Raw genomic sequence first — 18,376 nt, 5'->3', positions numbered from 1 at the left:
AAATAAAATAAAAAAACGGAAACATTGTAAGTTGTAGAACAAATATATATTATTATATAGTCCAATAACATACACTCGGGATAAACAGCATAATAACCTAGATTTATAATAAATCCCGCTGTAGGATATAACCTGTCTTAAATACGCATAAATACATTCTATAATATAATTACAAACATATAGTATATAACACGTCTTACATAAAAGAAATATAACGTATATAAGCCGTATGACATAAAACATATGTATAGTTTATAACCCTTCTTACATAAAACTGTTAAATAGTGTGTAACCCTTCCCACATAAACCGTTATATAGTGTGTAACCCTTCCCACATAAACCGTTATATAGTATATAACGCATCTTACATGAAACAGTTATAAAGTATATAACCCGTCTTACATAATCAGTTACAATGTATATAATGTGTAACCCGTCTTACATAAAGCAGTTACAATGTATATAATATGTAACACGTCTTACATAACTCGGTTATATATTATATAACCCGTCTTACATAAAACAGTTATATAGTATATAGCACGTCTTACATTAAATAGTTATATAGTATGTTACCCGTTTTAAATGAAACAGTTATATAGTATATAACCCTTCTTACATAAAACAGTTATAAAGTATATAACACGTCTTACATAAACAGTTATATAGTATGTAATCCGTATCAAATAAAAAACCATTTATATAGTATATAACACGTCCTATAAATAACAAATATTTGTTATATAACAAGTTTTACAAAAAATATTTATTTTGTATATAAACCGTATTATATGACACTGATATATGATGCATAATATGTCTTACGTAAACAGATATATTATATAGAACTCGTGATACAGATGTATAATGTATAACTCGTCTAGCATAAACAGTTATATGATATATAACATGTCTTACATAAAACATATATACATAACATATCATCCGTATTACATAAACAAAGTACAGGATAATATATTAACAAGGCTTAGATCACGTCATCGATCCTAGCTTTAAACTTTCCATACGAAATAATAACAGAAGTAATGGAATATCTATAGTTAAGAAATGATGATGGATTCTGTGATGTATATTGTATATATTATATATCATGGTCCAAGCTTTAGTATAATTATTTTATAAGGTAATATTTCGTCTTATTTGACTCGTTAAGATCGGTGGTTACAACTTTATTACACAAGGTTGGACACAGACTCATAGTGTGCATTTAATTTGACATAGATTAACAATAAAACCAATAGCTACAACAGTAGGTTAAAACACAGTCAAATAATACAAAAAACATATGTTATCATTTTTTACACGAAGCATGGTTGAGTATTTGGAGTAAGGTGAGGAACTAGAATGTTTTCAATATTTATATTTTGTTATATTCTGTACTGCGTCTCATATCTTAGAGTTTGACATGAATATGTTTTTATGTCATGGAGCCATCAAACAAAAATTGTAGCACCATAGCATAGAAATATATTCAAGTTAATCCGTATGCTTTGTTATACGCTAAAAAATATCTTTTTTATTGGTATACTATCAATAAAGATTCTAAGAAATTATTACGCCATTGTATTAGCCAATCAAAAGAGACATTACAATGGCGACGTCATCTTTTTACTCTATTAGCTGATAACATAATTTCTAAGCCAATTGAAATGCTTGAATTAGATTATTGAATTGACGCGAATATACACAGTAATAACAAGGATCCAATGATTGCTTGCGTAATCAATATATATCAGTATATACAAACTCTCAAAGATAACACATACATTTCACACACACTTGTCGAGCCTATGCCAAGGGAGATTATCCAATCGTCTCACGAACAGCACCGCATCATTTTTGTGCAAGTACTCTGCAATGAAGGAAATGAAAATTTTACATCAGCCGACATTTGAATCTTGATTTTTAATAATTAAAAACGTGAAGTGGTTGAACGTACAAATCACAATGGTAAGCTAATTAAGACATTTGAATGATATTCATTTTTTAAATTTCAGCTATTTTTTTCTTACAGAAAGCTTGTTGGTAATTGCCAAAATGTTTGTTGATATCAGACTTTTACTCCATGTCGATTAATTCGAAATTTGATTTTTGTTTCGATGTACAACAACAGCCGCAGTAAAAGAATAGGGGAAATAAGGGAGGGGTTTACAATGCTATCTACATCCCTACAACACAGACGCCTTCGCATGACAGAAGTTCCTGCAAATAAGCCAAATTAGTGGCCTCACCACGCTGCTGCTAACTGGAGCTTTCCATTTGACGGTACCGCCATCGTAGTCTATTGTTCTGAACCCAGGAACGAAAGTCAGAATATACGCCACCACCGTCAACGCAAGGAACCATTCTGAAAATGCGGCCGTTAAAAAGATGGGACGAAGAGCACCCTGAAATGGCATTGAAAATAAACCGTTTAGATATGAGTATGATAAGCTTTTGGTTAACATACGGATTATAATTGGTGGGCAGGTTTTGTTGTTGTTTTGTTTTTAGTTTTAGTTTTTCTTGTTTTGATGATACCTGTCGTAAATATTCGACGAACTAATATTTATTTACCCGATAAACCGACTTCATTACTTTTGAACTCTGTTAGTGCATGTATAACAAACATATATATATATTAATTTTTCGTCTTTGTTACATTTCAATAGATGTTATATCAACAAGCTCAAAGTACCGTGGAGACATTGAACTTTATAACAGATTTTGCAAAAACACAAGATATTAACACCTTTTAATTCAAGATGAAAATCAGATATGGTAAATCCAAAATAAATTCTACTGCATTATAAGTTCGTTACCAGATAAGAATACTGGTGTAAATACCAAAAGTAAAGAACATGATGTATTAACGAGACCGGAAGTTGAACTTAAAATCGTTAAAGCAAGAAAAAAGTATGTGCAAAAGATTGATACCTTTAAAAAAGTACAAGAGGATTGTACAACTGACAAAGATGTAATGGATATTAGCTTCTTTCAATATAAATTAAGAGTTGGATACAGTAGAGCAAACAATGACATAAACTGCATCATCAAGAACATGGAAATATGATCTGGTCAGGATTATCAGTAAAAGCAGAGCTACAATAAAGCCTTAAATTACGTCACTTATATAACAATTATTCAATACACAAGTTAAAGGGCATGTATTTGGAATTCAAATCATAACTACCCTTAAATATTTGAAACTAAAGGTATATTTTGTCAATTAGATATTGACATGTTAACATATACGACATACAAAAACAAAAAGTACGATACAGCTGTTGTAGCCCACAGCCGATAACTCTGTGAGCAACTTTAGAAAATCTTCTTTTGATGGGATCCCTTCTATATGATTATAGCATACCATTGATTGAAATGAAGCTTTTATGGATAGTTGTTTTTATTCGTTCTACCTTGCTTAAAAAGATGTTTACAAATTTTTTTTTGATAATTTTCTTCATTCAACTTTTTATCAAGTATCACCATGTGTATCATTTTCCGCAATAAATACTTATAATACCTCGTTTCATGCATTAATTATTCGTTTGATAATATCCGATTGTTCAAATAAACAAAACTACCATAATGTTATATTATGTAGAATACGTCAGAACAGATGAGCAATTAGGATTCACCTGATCCATTTCAAGTGTCATATATACCCTCTTGTTCCTTTCGTTGGTATCTTTATAAACTACTAAATGAATCCATGAGAAATAAACTTCATTATAAAACATGTTATATTTTGTTTATGTGTCATTTGCAGAATAAAGAAACCAAAGAAGTTGTGTAAGAGCATCATAGCTTAAAAAGTGAAAATTAAATCTAATATGTAGTCATTTTAATTTGTTTAAAACATACACAAATCATTACAATTAACAAACATACCTATACGAAACAATGGCGGATGTTTAATTTATGACATGAAATATAAAGTTAACATCACAATATGATGCTGTGTTTGAGCAAGATCCAGTTTTCTTGTAGTCCAACTATGTCATCATACAGAGTATAGACAGCTCAGTTGCATCAAGATTAGCACATGGCGACAACACGTAGATCATTAGAAATATACTACACTTCTGTTTCTAACACAAAACCAACACCCATATATAAAGTGATGAGATTGAAGACGTTGGAAATTGGAGCAGTCTATCAGCTATTGATTATCCGCTAGGAGCCATGAATGACAGACATTAGGAAATCACGTCTCACCAACGTGAACATGGCATGTCTCCCAACCGATTGGACACGTAAATACATTTGTACTGATTAATTAATTCCGACGGTGCGAGGATTTATAAAGCCGGGAGGGTCACCACTGTAGAACAGGGCTGTATCTAGATCAGCTTGCATAGAGATTTTAAAACAAAACAGGACGGCATTATCATTTTTTCTGTATTTCTTAAACCTGCACGAAACGAACAAAAAAACAACAAAACAAATGCATTGTCATCACTTGGTGTTGAGCTGAAATCCTAGAAGATAAGCATGGAATTGCAGAGAGAATATTGAATGGTTCCAAATTGAAAATCATAATTATTTCAGAAAACTAGTACATCTGTCATGTGTAAAAATATATTATATTCAATGAGAAACCAATCAATTTTCTTTTTATTACATTTCTAATTTCTAAGACGAAAAGGTGAAATTGGAAATGGAATACATACATTCATTTTACGTTCTTACGTGAAATCCAGTGATAAATGCTATGCAAATTAGTGATTTATGAGCAATTGCACCTCAACATTTCAACTTTGACATTTCTTTTGACCTATTCTAGTTTCCTTGGTCGCCTCCTATGTACACAATTGTATAAAAGTTTTAGGCCTTTAGCATCACTGACGAGTCAAAGTAATTATATCGTTTCTTGTGCTACTTTATCTATCTCTCAAAGCATTTATGTTTGCAAACATCGTGTGTCTTTTGTACAATTCTTTGTTAATGTATCGCTTGAAAAAAAAAATTTGTTTTTGAATGGGCTGCTCAGATCAATTTCAGCGTTTTCTGGTATCAACTAGAACTTTTTGCTTGCAAAACTCTTGTTAATATGTTTTTTTATTAAGAACTGCATTGTATGCTGAATAGGTGTAACTACCCATCTATGCTACTCGATCCAGTTGCAACTGAGCATAAAGTGCTGAATGTTGTGAATTCTGATTGGTCAATGCATATAATTACTAGTGATTCTAAAAAAATCTTATCAATATAATCAATAGAAGCGGTATTCAGATTTGTAGATTAAAGCTATATCAAAAATTAAGAGATTTGTAAAACTGCATCAAACAGCTGTTTCGTAAGTTACGCTACAGGCCAAATTGATAAAAAAAAACAGAAGGGAAGTTAAGGATATCTAATTGGGCTTAACAAATTAAGTTTGGTCCATTGATTCAATATCATCAATATGATTCTTAAAAGTATGACAGTAGACTCATTCTTTCAATATTATATTTTTTCAACGCAGACCTTGTGAAATGTCACATTACCTGATACATATAGAATTAATGTTGAATGAATCAAGTGAAAATATAATGATTCTAAAGAAAACACAACATCCAAATATTTTAAAACAAAAAATGTCAAGATAATCTTGCAAAAAGTGATTTATTTGATCGCTTTATACGTAGGCTTAATAAAAACGACAAAAAAACGTTCGTGATGACATCTAATCCTATGCGACCAAAATAAAATTGTTGTTTGTAGAAAAAAAGTGCAAACACTATTTTTATGAATAAATGAGCATCAAACTGAATTATGTGAATTATAAAACTGTAAACGGAAACAAGAATCATATAACGTCACAACATATTAAACACATTTCAATATACCACCAGACAATAATAAAAATGAAAGTAATAGAAATACAATACCAGCATGCCGCGTTTAGATGATTTTTCCAAAGAAAATCAAATAAAACATTTACTGGTTTTACACAAACTTCGAAACCTGATAATAACAATTCTGGTTGTGTTATGACGTCACAATAAGATAGAAAATAAAACGTCCATCGTGTCTTGATTTTAACGGTGTCATTATTGGATATGTTTGATTATTTTATCGTAATACCATATAGTGTATTCTTAAAATAAGATATTCGATAAAGAAATTAGGGTAGACATGACGTCCTATAAATTTCCAGGTACATGTAAGCCTATGAGGTTCTTCGATATTCCATTCTTCGGGTGTGAATCAATTTATCGAAATCGGATCCGAAATGGTAGAGCTATTTTATTAATATGTCTCGACTTCTCCATAACAATGGCAATAACATATTGTTTCTCGCCGAGATGCTGAGTTAAAGAGATACACAAGTATATTTTGTCTACATTGTTTCATTACACACCATAAGATACTGAACCATTGCACAAGACAAGACAATTTTGTGACGCACGGTTATCGCAATTATTATCGAGTCATTTTAGCTAACCTAATAAAGTTATTTCATTCAAGACTTATTATGGCGTCAGTTAATTTAGAATTCAGTTTTCAGGAAATGAATAAGAATTGAAGAGAAAACCTGTGGCACCCTATTATACTGATAGCAGTTAATTACCCGCATGTCTCTACATGAAGTTGCCGATGAACACATCTTCCTAGGTAACCGCTATCTCTACTGAATATTTCCGTGATGTCTGATGAAAATAATTTCATTATTCGCCAGAACATAATTCATGTAATTAAAAAAAGTACGCTGCAGATGGAGAATAGGGGTTACGTCCGAGAAGTATTAACAAAACTAAGGATATCAACTTCCTGAAAGCATTTGGTCTGTTAAACAAAATATGGTTAACTCCTGGCTTCCCTATAACTGTTTGTCTGTTCAACAAGATTTGATTGAACATAACCCCTTTTGCGTTAAGCAAATCAAGATAAATAATAACAGTAAAAATCAACTCCAAATAAAGGATAACATACATTAAACGTGTATACATCCACAGAAACGTTTTGCAGTCCATACCAGAATAAGTGAAATTCTGAGGAAGAATGAATGATGGAGGGTGACATGCAATTTTATTCGTTCTTACCTCAGGATGGTCAAACTATACGATGTACGGCAACAAAATAAAGTATTCCGTCTTGATTTGATAATATTTAGGAATAATATTTATCAGTGATTTCATCAAGAACAGGGACGAATCTCGCATAACTATTTTACAAGTATGTGGTCGAACTAGAAACAGATATTAAAGGATATGTTATATTTGTTCTATATTTTACAGATTAACAATGAAATATGACATCATGACCTTCCCTGGTTGACATATTTTTACAGATTACAATGAACTATGACATCAAGACCTTCCCTGGTTGACGAATTCAAATTTTAAACAAATTCGGTGATTTGTTCTACGTATGGATTTTTTCTAAAACACGTCATTCTCCATATTTGAACAATGCGTCATTAAAGAAGAGAACAATAGGGTGATTGTTAAAGTGATGAAAATTTCACGGTGCATTAGTATTCACATTACATCACGGGGACAGACAGTATTAGACAAAAGTGAATATGAAAATGGATTATCTTCGGGAAGTTTACACATACCGATATGTACTGAATTTTTTTTATTTGAACACCACGAAATATTCATTGCAAGTCATTATAATAAGCAGAACTTTTCAGCACATACCTCTTTTGTTCCATACCCGGCGTCCCGCTGATGTCGATAGTGGCCAAGGGAAACGCTGACTAAAGATCGTCAAGGGCTCAAAATCGATACAGGTTCATAAGACATCAAACATGCATTACCTTGTAAAACATTGGATAACCGAAAAACATTAATTCAGAGATTATAATAAAGATATCTTGTTTAAAAATCGATTTACTGATTTTACTGCAGGACGTATGTCATATGACATCACACACAATATAATACAATACATATTATAAGGATACAGAATGCATGCAATTATCACGTTCACGATGTATCTTAGAAAAACAATTGCACACAACGACGATGTTATGGTTTTAATCACTGCACTTAATAACACAGCAGAAAGTTAATGCAAAAAAAATAAAAATAAAAAAAAAAAAAAAAATCGTGGGTTGAAAATCGCATTACTAACATTTAAACATTTCCCCCAGTCTGAGCTATTGTATTGTGTGATATTGTGATATTATTGTAAAATCAATATTAGAATCATTGGTGTAGTTCCACAAGCCTAAATATTCACGACTGATAAAAAGATGTTTACATCCAATAAAAGTCCATTTACCGCTGTAATTAAGACGAAACTGATACGGCATATAGGATATCAGAAAGAAAATCTCTTGTGGGGGTTAAAGTCATTTCAGTACCAATTTAATAACAAATTGGAGGACAAAGATAAAAATTCATGGAATACTCAAGTACATCCACAAACATCTACAACACCGACAATATCTCTACAAGATCCATAGCTGAAGGCAGGAAGTGGAAGCCAGTGATTTCGCACATAAATATATTGTCGGTGTTCAAAGGGGAGATTAAATGCAAATCAATACAGAAAGAAATCACATCAAACCAGATATCGTTTTGTTCCCGCTGTATTATCTTTCTTGTCCTTGTATAAACAGGTTTTTTTGTGTGTGATTATTTGGTAATTAATACATGTCTAGTTTGAATGAGAATTCAAATATGTTCTAGTGTAAGTTAGGGGCGCGTTCTTTGGCGGTCAGGAGACAAGCTTAATGGTGGATTGCGCATAACCTTAAGTTAATTGTACTTTTTACAAATGAACATCCTTATTCTAGATGCTGGGAGTGGTTATGTATCATGAAATATACATGATATCGAATTCCATTAAATGAGTTTTGTAAAAGGATACACATAACAAAGAATACGGAGACAAACAGACTGACTATGATTTGAAATATGAATGTCAGAAAAAACGCCTTGTCCCTTTCTTCTTTGTACATTTTCCATGTAATAATTGCATGTAACCAGCAACATATTCCGCCAAGCAGGAAGGTGAGAAACGCCCCCGAGTAGTGAGGAATTGGCATCGTATCTACCTGTAACCAGAAAAAAAGTTTTAAAAATAGGTAAAAAGGATAGGATTACAAAAATAGGCATTACTTAAATTTTATGGAATGAGTTCCACTACCCACAAATGTATCAGGCTTCGTATCAACAAATGTACCAGGCTTCGTATCAACAAATGTACCAGACTTAGTATCAACAAATGTACCAGGCTTAGTATCAACAAATGTATCAGACTTCGTATCAACAAATGTACTAGACTTAGTATCGACAAATGTACCAGACTTCGTATCAACAAATATACCAGGCTTAGTATCAACAAATGTACCAAGTTTAGTATCAATAAATGTACCAGGCTTAGTATCAACAAATGTACCAAGTTTAGTATCAATAAATGTACCAGGCTTAGTATCAACAAATGTACCAGGCTTAGTATCAACAAATGTACCAAGTTTAGTATCAATAAATGTACCACACTTCGTATCAACACATGTACCAGGCTTCATATCAACAAATGTATCAAGTTTAGTATCAACACATGTACCAGGCTTAGTATCAACAAATGTACCAGGCTTAGTATCAACAAATGTACCAAGTTTAGTATCAATAAATGTACCAGACTTAGTATCAACAAATGTACCAGGCTTAGTATCAACAAATGTACCAAGTTTAGTATCAATAAATGTACCAGGCTTAGTATCAACAAATGTACCACACTTCGCATCAACAAATGTACCAGGCTTCATATCAACAAATGTACCAGGCTTAGTATCAACAAATGTACCAAGTTTAGTATCAATAAATGTACCAGGCTTAGTATCAACAAATGTACCAGGCTTAGTATCAACTAATGTATCAGACTTCGTATCAACAAATGTACCAGACTTAGTATCAACAAATGTACCAGACTTCGTATCAACAAATATACCAGGCTTAGTATCAACAAATGTACCAAGTTTAGTATCAACAAATGTACCAGACTTCGTATCAACAAATGTACCAGACTTCGTATCAACAAATGTACCAGGCTTAGTATCAACAAATGTACCAAGTTTAGTATCAATAAATGTACCAGGCTTAGTATCAACAAATGTACCAGGCTTAGTATCAACAAATGTACCAGGCTTAGTATCAACAAATGTACCAGGCTTAGTATCAGTGTCAATACCGATATGTACTTATTTATCACCTTTTTACCATTATTATTTCACTTCAATGCAAATAATTGTAATTAGTCTTCTTGGCCTGGGTGAAAGCTCGCGATGGGTCTTACTATGAGAGAGGGAGGAAACACGGAGAAAAGCCACGCGGTTGGCAGCTGGTGATAGGAGGGTTTGGTACCTATGTTTATCATCTTCCGGTATGCTTCTGGTGTGCTAATGTTATCGTATCTTTGTAACCATGCCATCAAACCAAGTAACCAAGAACTGATTTTACAGGATACCTTATATATTTCTGTATTTCCTTATTTGGTTTTGTAATTATATTTACGATACCGTATAACAATATTTTTCCAAAGTTAAAACTAATATGATTATATGAGAAAGAACACACATAACACGAAAGATCCAATTTGATGTTATGGAGGCAACACATCAATTTAGTACATTTTATAACGGCATCTTAATAGAGGAGACAAGGCAACACTATCGGTATCGGGTGAACTTATAACTAAGATGATATAAAACAGAAAGGAAGACTTCGTTTGATAAAGCCCTCCACATTTAAACTACATGTATGAAACATTTCATATTTGATTTAAAAAAAAAACAACATGTGATGGAAAGTATCTGAAATAGATATTTTTTTAATTTCATATGAGATGTTATAAAACGTCTTTCGAAGTTTAAATGTTTGCTCCCCATGGCTCGCAAGAATAAAACTTAAGAATTATTTCATAAAATCTCATTTTGGATCAGAGTTATTTCATATTTAAGATCCTATATGTATGAAACATTTAACCTTGGCAGTAGCGTTGAAATATGCATAATTTAACTTATTACTTAAAGCAGATAATTCGTCGATTTGATAAAACAGCATACGAAATGTTTTTTGATATTTCCAGCATACAAAGTGTACGTGATCCCATATTTAAATCATATTATGTTTACCAATGATATCGCAAATAAACAAACAGAACATTTTATCGAACAGATATGCATTTGACACTGCTTATCAAAAATCACATCCACCCAAACTAACCGGAAATCGCTTGGTTATCAGTATATTCAAATTATATTCAAAATACAGATGATATCGCAAATAAACAGTCAGAAATCTTAACCAAATAGATATGCATCTTATACTGTTCATCAGAAATCGCATTCACCATTACAAACCAGATATCGCTCGGTTATCCGTAAAAATGCAAATGAACATGTATGACATACTTCCGGTCTGATTAAAACGAAAGATGAAATATTCATTTGACTGCTTAATGTTAAATACCAGTAAACAGGGCGACTTGATGCCTTGCTTTAGTGAGAAACCTTTCCTTTCTCTATCTCAATACAATGGATCATCGCAGAGATAAAACTATCAAATGGCAGGGTTGACAAACGATGATTTGTGATATCTCCATTAAATTTGTATGACCATATCGTCTTACTATCTTAGTTCATCGACGACTCTTTAAGATAAAAGACCTGTGGTATGCATTGGCTAATACAATGACTGATTGACATTGATTGGGAAACATTCATGAGTTTGTACGGGTGTTATTGTCCTCGCAACAACCATGTGAAAACAGGGTGCCTGTAAATGTAAACCCGCGGAAGAGAAGGAAGGACAAACGTAAAGGAAACAAAAATAAAATAGAAAGAAAAAAAAGAGAAAAACTGAAAAAGAAAGTATCGGATAAGTATCTAAGCTTTGAGCTAGTAAATTGATGAGCAGGGAAAACATGTTGCGGGCAGATGTGTAGAGAGCTAGAACTACTATATCGAAGTTCTTCGAAAACGTGATTGACACAAATTAGATGCTGAATCGAAGGAACATTGGTAATCAATGTTAACGTGCTACTCGGTTTGGCTTCCTCGTCGTTTTTATTAAGGCCATTTACACAGTGTGACTATAATGGACACCTAATCGCCCATCTAATTGGCATCTTATCAAAAGTGGGATCATTTGTCATTTTGACTGAAAAACGATGCTTCTCTCTCCTGTTAAGCAATTTATTACTACTGGCCAGTCTCAGGGGACTGAACTCATTACTGTAACCGATTAGCATTCCAATATAAACTTGGGCGTACGACCGGTGTTCTCTTAATGTAATTTAGCTCTCTATGATAACGTTAACAGTTGTTTCGTCGAAACGGTCACTATATGTGAGGAAAGCTAAGCGATCGCTATTTCTGTCATGAGACCCGAGACAAAGATTGCACTTATATGGTCTGAAATATCAGCACATGATATATAGTTATGAAAGTTTTTGTGGAATAGGTTGTGCTTAAGAGTCATTCCACATTCATCCAAGATGTAACAAGGACCAACGTATGTACCTTTTATGTTCAGTATAAACTGTTATTGCACAGTATTATACGCTTAAAGAATACTACTGCGTTTGAAACGGTTGCTGGGTCTTTTTTCACCGTCAATTCTAAATGAATGAAGAGGTTGAATCAAAGCCCGAATCTCTATCAATACCCGAGATATTGCAAATGAAGAGTGGTGATAGTTTGTTGTGTCATGTAACGAATACAATAGGGAGAAGAGTAATCTGACACTTGGATAATTAAAAACGATATGAGATCATGCCCTAATGGAAGGGTGACTTGTTTATTGCCATATCATTTTTTTGTTTGTTTTGTTTTTGTTTTTGAGACATTACAAAGGAAAATGCATTTAATATTAATCAAGAGTTATCTCTCCCAAATATGATTTCTTCAGAGACATTGCCTTGAAGCGTATATTCATTCATTCGTGAACGGTTATTTTCATTATAAGGGCTGATTTTTTAAGAATTATTCACAGGCACTGAGAGATATAGCCGCTTGCACTGATTCATCCATCTTCAATTAACCTTATGGGTGATCAAAGTTGGGAATCCTTTTTGACCTTAAAAGACAAAAACTAAAGCACAAAAACAAGAGTAAATAGGAAAGCCAAGGACTATTTATCTCATGTATTGCATTGGCTTACAGGTGTTTGGTCATATTAGGTCAGGCATCCAGGCAAATAGCAGCCATAAAATCCAAAATACGGAAACAATCAATGGACAGGAGAGAGAACATGAAGCAAAGAAGGCAACTAATATATGTTTTTGTCTCTATATATTCTATATAAATGTCAAACAACCAGCTATTCCCACGAAATGTTTTCACACGAGTATTGCACTAAACATGTCAATGCTAATTATCGCACTTATATGGTAAAGTTTTCCAGTTACAAATTGTTACAATTTATGATTGAAGTAGACCTATCATATTTTGATATCGACCTGCCTTCATTAATGTCCTTATGTCCACGAAATGTTCGACGTAAACAGTTATTACCTAGTCCCAGGCATTCTGTTTCTAAGAGCACTTAAGGCACTAAACATACTACTTACTCCTAAACTGAAGGATACCTACACCCTTATTCCTTTACTATTTAAATATTTGCTCTAAGCCATATTATGAACATAGATGGCGCTTCACAGACCTCGGGTCTTTTCATGTATTCTACAGTTAACAGATCTGTTCTATGATTACGGGACGGACTTGTTGTCACCGGCTGGGTGAACACGATTGTAAGAAACAAATTAATCAGCATCCTTTTATGATTTGATATCGTTTGTTGTCCTGGAAACGCCATAAGCCTTCTACTTATTTTGGTAACGTTCTACATGTAAAGAGGGGAGATATGTGGGTATTGATTCACGGATGTTGTGTTTTACATTATAGATATTATATTGTATGGGATTTCCGTCATAATGCTTTATCTTAAACGCCTTAATGTGTGGTCATGCGCGGAACAGTCACGCGCAGCCTGTGTGAGATACAGGTTAAATGTTTCATTGCGCATGTGAGGCAGTTTTAATGGTTTCGAGATATTTAATGGACGCGTAGTGATTAATTTCGTCTTTCTTTGAATTGAATGATGCGTTGCACAAGTATTCCTAGTTTTAAGCGTGAAAATGATTTCACTCTAGTTTATTAAATTAAATTGATAATGTTTCTTTTGTGAAACTATATAAACCATGTTGTTGAAAGCCTCGCTGACTTTGGTCATACATTGCAAGGGAAATGTGGAAGGCATTTTCATATCAATTTTGAGTAAAATGATCCACAGCTATTCTAGATAAGTAGTCTTTTAAAGGAAAAAAATGCCAGATAGACGTCAAATACGCTTGTACTTTTGTACAAGCTAGTATTGTTTACTTTCGAATTTGTATAATGAATTCAAGCATAGGCAGATCATGCTTTGATGATCAAAGTGGTATACATACGGTACTTGAGCATGCATTTCTTTTCACAATCATTCTTTTGATCAATACCTTTTGATGTGCGTGTTTTCCGGTACATGTGTCCATTTAATGATGCAGGTCAGAAATGATAAGATAATAAATTTCCTTTGGACAAGTGCGTGTAAGGTAATCTTGGTGTGTTTTGTAAATGAATTATCTCGGTCTTTGGTTTTTCTATTTATAACCAATATCATGTCTGATTTGCGAGAAGATCAAATCACATAGGTAGATTTTACATATCATTTCTTCTTTTAAATAGCATTAGGTACCAATTTAGAGGATGACTTTTGATTGAAATATGATTTGTGGATTGTAATTGTTTTCTTTACTAATACCTTATCAAACATGTCAATATCTACTGGGAGTATCTGTACTACAGACTGAAGATTGGCAGAGGTGACCTTTCTGGGACAGGTGAACACCGAGACAGGGATATTACCTTAATTTGCAACTGAACAGGTCTTAAGGCTTAGACGTGCCAGACAATTTCGGACTCACGAATTATGACACAGGCAAAAACTCTGACATTACCAAGCTAAGAACCAAGTGTGATTTTTGTCTACCTGTCAAAGATTGGACCTGGTCAAAGACTAAATTGAATTATATACACATGACTCAGTCGAGACGTAACGCTCAAGATTTCAATAAGCATATGAGTCCTCTTGAAAGCAATTATTCGATTATTTACATTTTTTGTCTAAATATAACTTTCTTTTTCTTAATATTTGAACATTTTTCCCGCAGAAATTTTCATCACATGGGCTTTACCTATGTCTGTTCTTATAGTAAACCACATATTACAAGGTTATAATTATATTACCTGGAAGCTGGCAACTATAAGGAGTCCGAAGGCAGCTGCAAGACTAAGATACAAAGCTGACTTATTCATTGTAGACAGTCGTGTCTTTTCTCGGGGTGTCAAGGACATTCTTTCGTACATCAGTTCAACATATTTAAACCGCATCTCCGCATTCATTGCCACTAGAAAGAACAAACAAGTAAGTATTAAAATAAAACAATTGAAAACGAAGAAAGTTCATTTGTTCATCAGTTAGAATAAATGAACTCTCATATGCAAATTATGTAGGACAATAGCATATATTAGTAAAGTGTACATGTCTATACATTTACCGCTCTTTTGATACATCATATTAGGAGAACAGTAATGAAGACAACCGACTGATGAGTTTTTAATCCATATACACAAATTGATATCCTGAATGATAAGAACCATACCTTTTTCTCTTTAAAATTAATTCAGAATATTGCATGGATACATTTTATGGAATAAATCCAAACAGCTTTGAAATGTTGACATCAACACCCACATGCCTACCCGTGCATAACTAGTTAACATATTTTTCCGTTTTGGTTTATGCTTTAAAAGATGAGAATAACATTGATTTAATTTTATTGAACCTAGCAAAAACACAGTTTGAAATCTATCTAAATCTGTAATAATAAAAAGTCTTCCAGGTTCAATTATATGTTATTGATAGATGAATGAAAGAAAAAAAAATGAAAAATGAAAAAAAGAAAAAATGCTATAGATTAGGCATAAATCACCCGCTTACGTCCTTTCATGGTGTTCATGATCATATATAAAGAATGCAAATTAGAAATCAAATGGAAATGTCTGCATGTATGTCTTTTATCTAAACATTGTGTTAATACATCCTGTTCCGTTTCGCACACAGCCTCTGTGGAGTAGAGTGATTTACTAGTGTGGCGATGTCCGGTCGTGCTGGACCTCGCTAGCCACTTACCAAATGAGATTGATGCTGGGATTAGCTTAAAGTGATTAGGGATTACCGCCAGGACGCCTCGTCTGATTCCCGACAATCCGTTCCTTACAAAGGAATTGCATTGAATGTCGTCACATTTATGAAGTGTTATTTCTATTTGGTGGTGGCATTTGCAGTGAAATTGTCCCATAATAAGAATCGCACTCTACTGTACAAGGACATCACTATTGGACTTCATATCCTTACCCCATCAAGGAGTATTTTGCTGCGATGTTGTTATCGTCATGCTTGCAAATGTATGCCTCAAGCAACCTTATAAAAGTGATTTTTCATTTTCAATCAACTTCAGAATTATCGACGTGAAAGTTGTGACGACGTAATTGAAACCTAACAAACCAATGTCAGGTCTTAACAATGCCAATGGCTTACGAATCCTTGTTTGTGTAAAATCAAATAAAGTCCTTTTCGGATTGCTTGAACATTGGTGCTTGGGGACTCAAACATACCGTTAAATCTGAATCAGAGTTCAGTTTGGAAAAAGGTGTTTTCTGTATTGATAAGCAGATAATGATTGTTTAATGAATCAGATGAAAATTACCGTGAATACAAATGGTAGTTACTACAGCGTAAACAATACATTTTACATTAAAGGGCGTTGGCTACTTAAATGGAAAACGATAAGAGGTAATATTCGCTACATGTGGCTTAAATATGACAATTTGTGTACGATTGCAAATCATCCGTGAAATAAAACCCAATAAAAGTTTAAATTTGTTGCCCTACAAGCAAATTTACGTTAGCCTGGCGGACATCAATAATTTTTGCAATTGTATGTAAAAATATTAATAATAATCATGATAAAAAGATATTGGCAAATTCACACAATCTCGATATGCCGATTACCAAATAATTACATCTTTCCGTCATCAAATGCTGGCAAACAACTGAAGGGGATCAATTTCAAGACAATTCTGTGTTACTAAAAAAAGACACCATGGTGTCACAATTATGCTTTCTGGTGCTATCTTTTTATTTCTGGACGACAATTAGGTAATAATAAGTGTCTCCTTTAATGTTTTGGGTATGCTACAGCATAGAGACAAAGGCTATAGTCTAAAATTAAAGGTCAAACTAAGTAACGAATAGGAAATGACGGCTCCACCCACCCGATCCCTCACTCTTCGTTTATAGTAGTCCCTTCCTTTGGGGATGGATTAGGGGCGAGGTTCTGGCCGCACGTTGACGAAGCGATGCAATCGTTTGCTTGTAAGAAGTTAAGGACACCCGTGGAAACAGCTGACTTAAGCTAAACGTAAAGTTAAGAGCAACCGGTGCAAATCTAAGGCAGGGGCGAGCGCTCAACCAAAGATAAGAAGTGAAGCAAGAAAGTCAATGGAGATATTTGGGGGGAAATAATTGTTAGGAAAGACAGAGAAATGGCTCGCATATTTATTCGCCTATTAATGATGATGCAACATGAATTGTCGCTTCAAGTGCCGCAGGAACATTCTCACACTTTTTTCTTTCAGCATCCACTTATGGTGCATATTTTGACGGGCGTCCTCTGGGAAGCCGTATTAAGTAGCAGTATCATTGCTCCGGAACTGTTTTGACAAAGATAGCATCGCCCCCGCAACGGATCGTACGGCTTTATAAGAGCTGACAGTCACTATACATCATCACGCATTCCACAGCAGTCTCTAGAGTTAAAGGAATCTCTCTTGATGTAGACCAGTACCCAATTATCAAAACAAATGCATCTATAGTCTAAATCGCAATAGAAGATTTAGGTGTATGGGTATTGAAATTGTAAAATCCTCCTCACTGCAAATACATGTTCCCGGTGGATGTGCACTTATGTATATTAGAATTAGAGGCTAAAATTGTCGATATGACTGATTTTAAATAGGACAAGCTGGTAGCTCTAAATTAAAGTAGGTTATGTTAGAGATTAATCTGAGACAAAGGATTTGATTTATCCCTCGTCACGCATTATGATTCAAGTTGTCTTATTAGCAATACGGATTGACATCATCTCATTAACGTGCTGGCCAGGAAGCGGGCCAGACCTTTGTTCCACACCAATCTTTCCCACCAGGGAAGGGTGAGGGCGTGGAGATATCACTTGCTATTCATCTTGTGACACATTTGATAGTGTCATCGCACAACCTTGCCACGGTTACCATGACACCTGACCATACTACATTATACCGTCATCA

General features: G+C 33.7%; 1 protein-coding gene across 3 annotated transcripts in view; it reads right to left on the bottom strand.

Moving 5' to 3' along the window:
- Positions 1 to 440: 440 nt before the first annotated feature.
- LOC117335681 (DNA damage-regulated autophagy modulator protein 1-like) overlaps positions 441 to 18,376 on the bottom strand; it is a 100,267-nt gene continuing 82,331 nt past the window's right edge. For 2 of the 3 annotated variants that reach the window (XM_033895836.1, XM_033895837.1), the window contains 6 exons: positions 15,233 to 15,393; positions 8,812 to 8,998; positions 7,635 to 7,693; positions 7,032 to 7,046; positions 2,253 to 2,408; positions 441 to 1,873 (listed from right to left, as the gene is read on the bottom strand). In XM_033895836.1, the coding sequence (XP_033751727.1) occupies positions 1,838 to 1,873; positions 2,253 to 2,408; positions 7,032 to 7,046; positions 7,635 to 7,693; positions 8,812 to 8,998; positions 15,233 to 15,393 (614 nt within the window). In that variant the 3' untranslated portion in view covers positions 441 to 1,837. The remainder of the gene's footprint in view (positions 1,874 to 2,252; positions 2,409 to 7,031; positions 7,047 to 7,634; positions 7,694 to 8,811; positions 8,999 to 15,232; positions 15,394 to 18,376) is intronic. The other variant, XM_033895838.1, reaches the window with a different exon arrangement.

Source organism: Pecten maximus, chromosome 10, assembly GCF_902652985.1.
Source record: "Pecten maximus chromosome 10, xPecMax1.1, whole genome shotgun sequence".
In the NCBI taxonomy this organism is placed as follows: domain Eukaryota; kingdom Metazoa; phylum Mollusca; class Bivalvia; order Pectinida; family Pectinidae; genus Pecten; species Pecten maximus.
The sequence above is the reverse complement of the archived record's forward strand: the minus strand, read 5'-3'. Positions and strand labels throughout refer to the sequence as shown.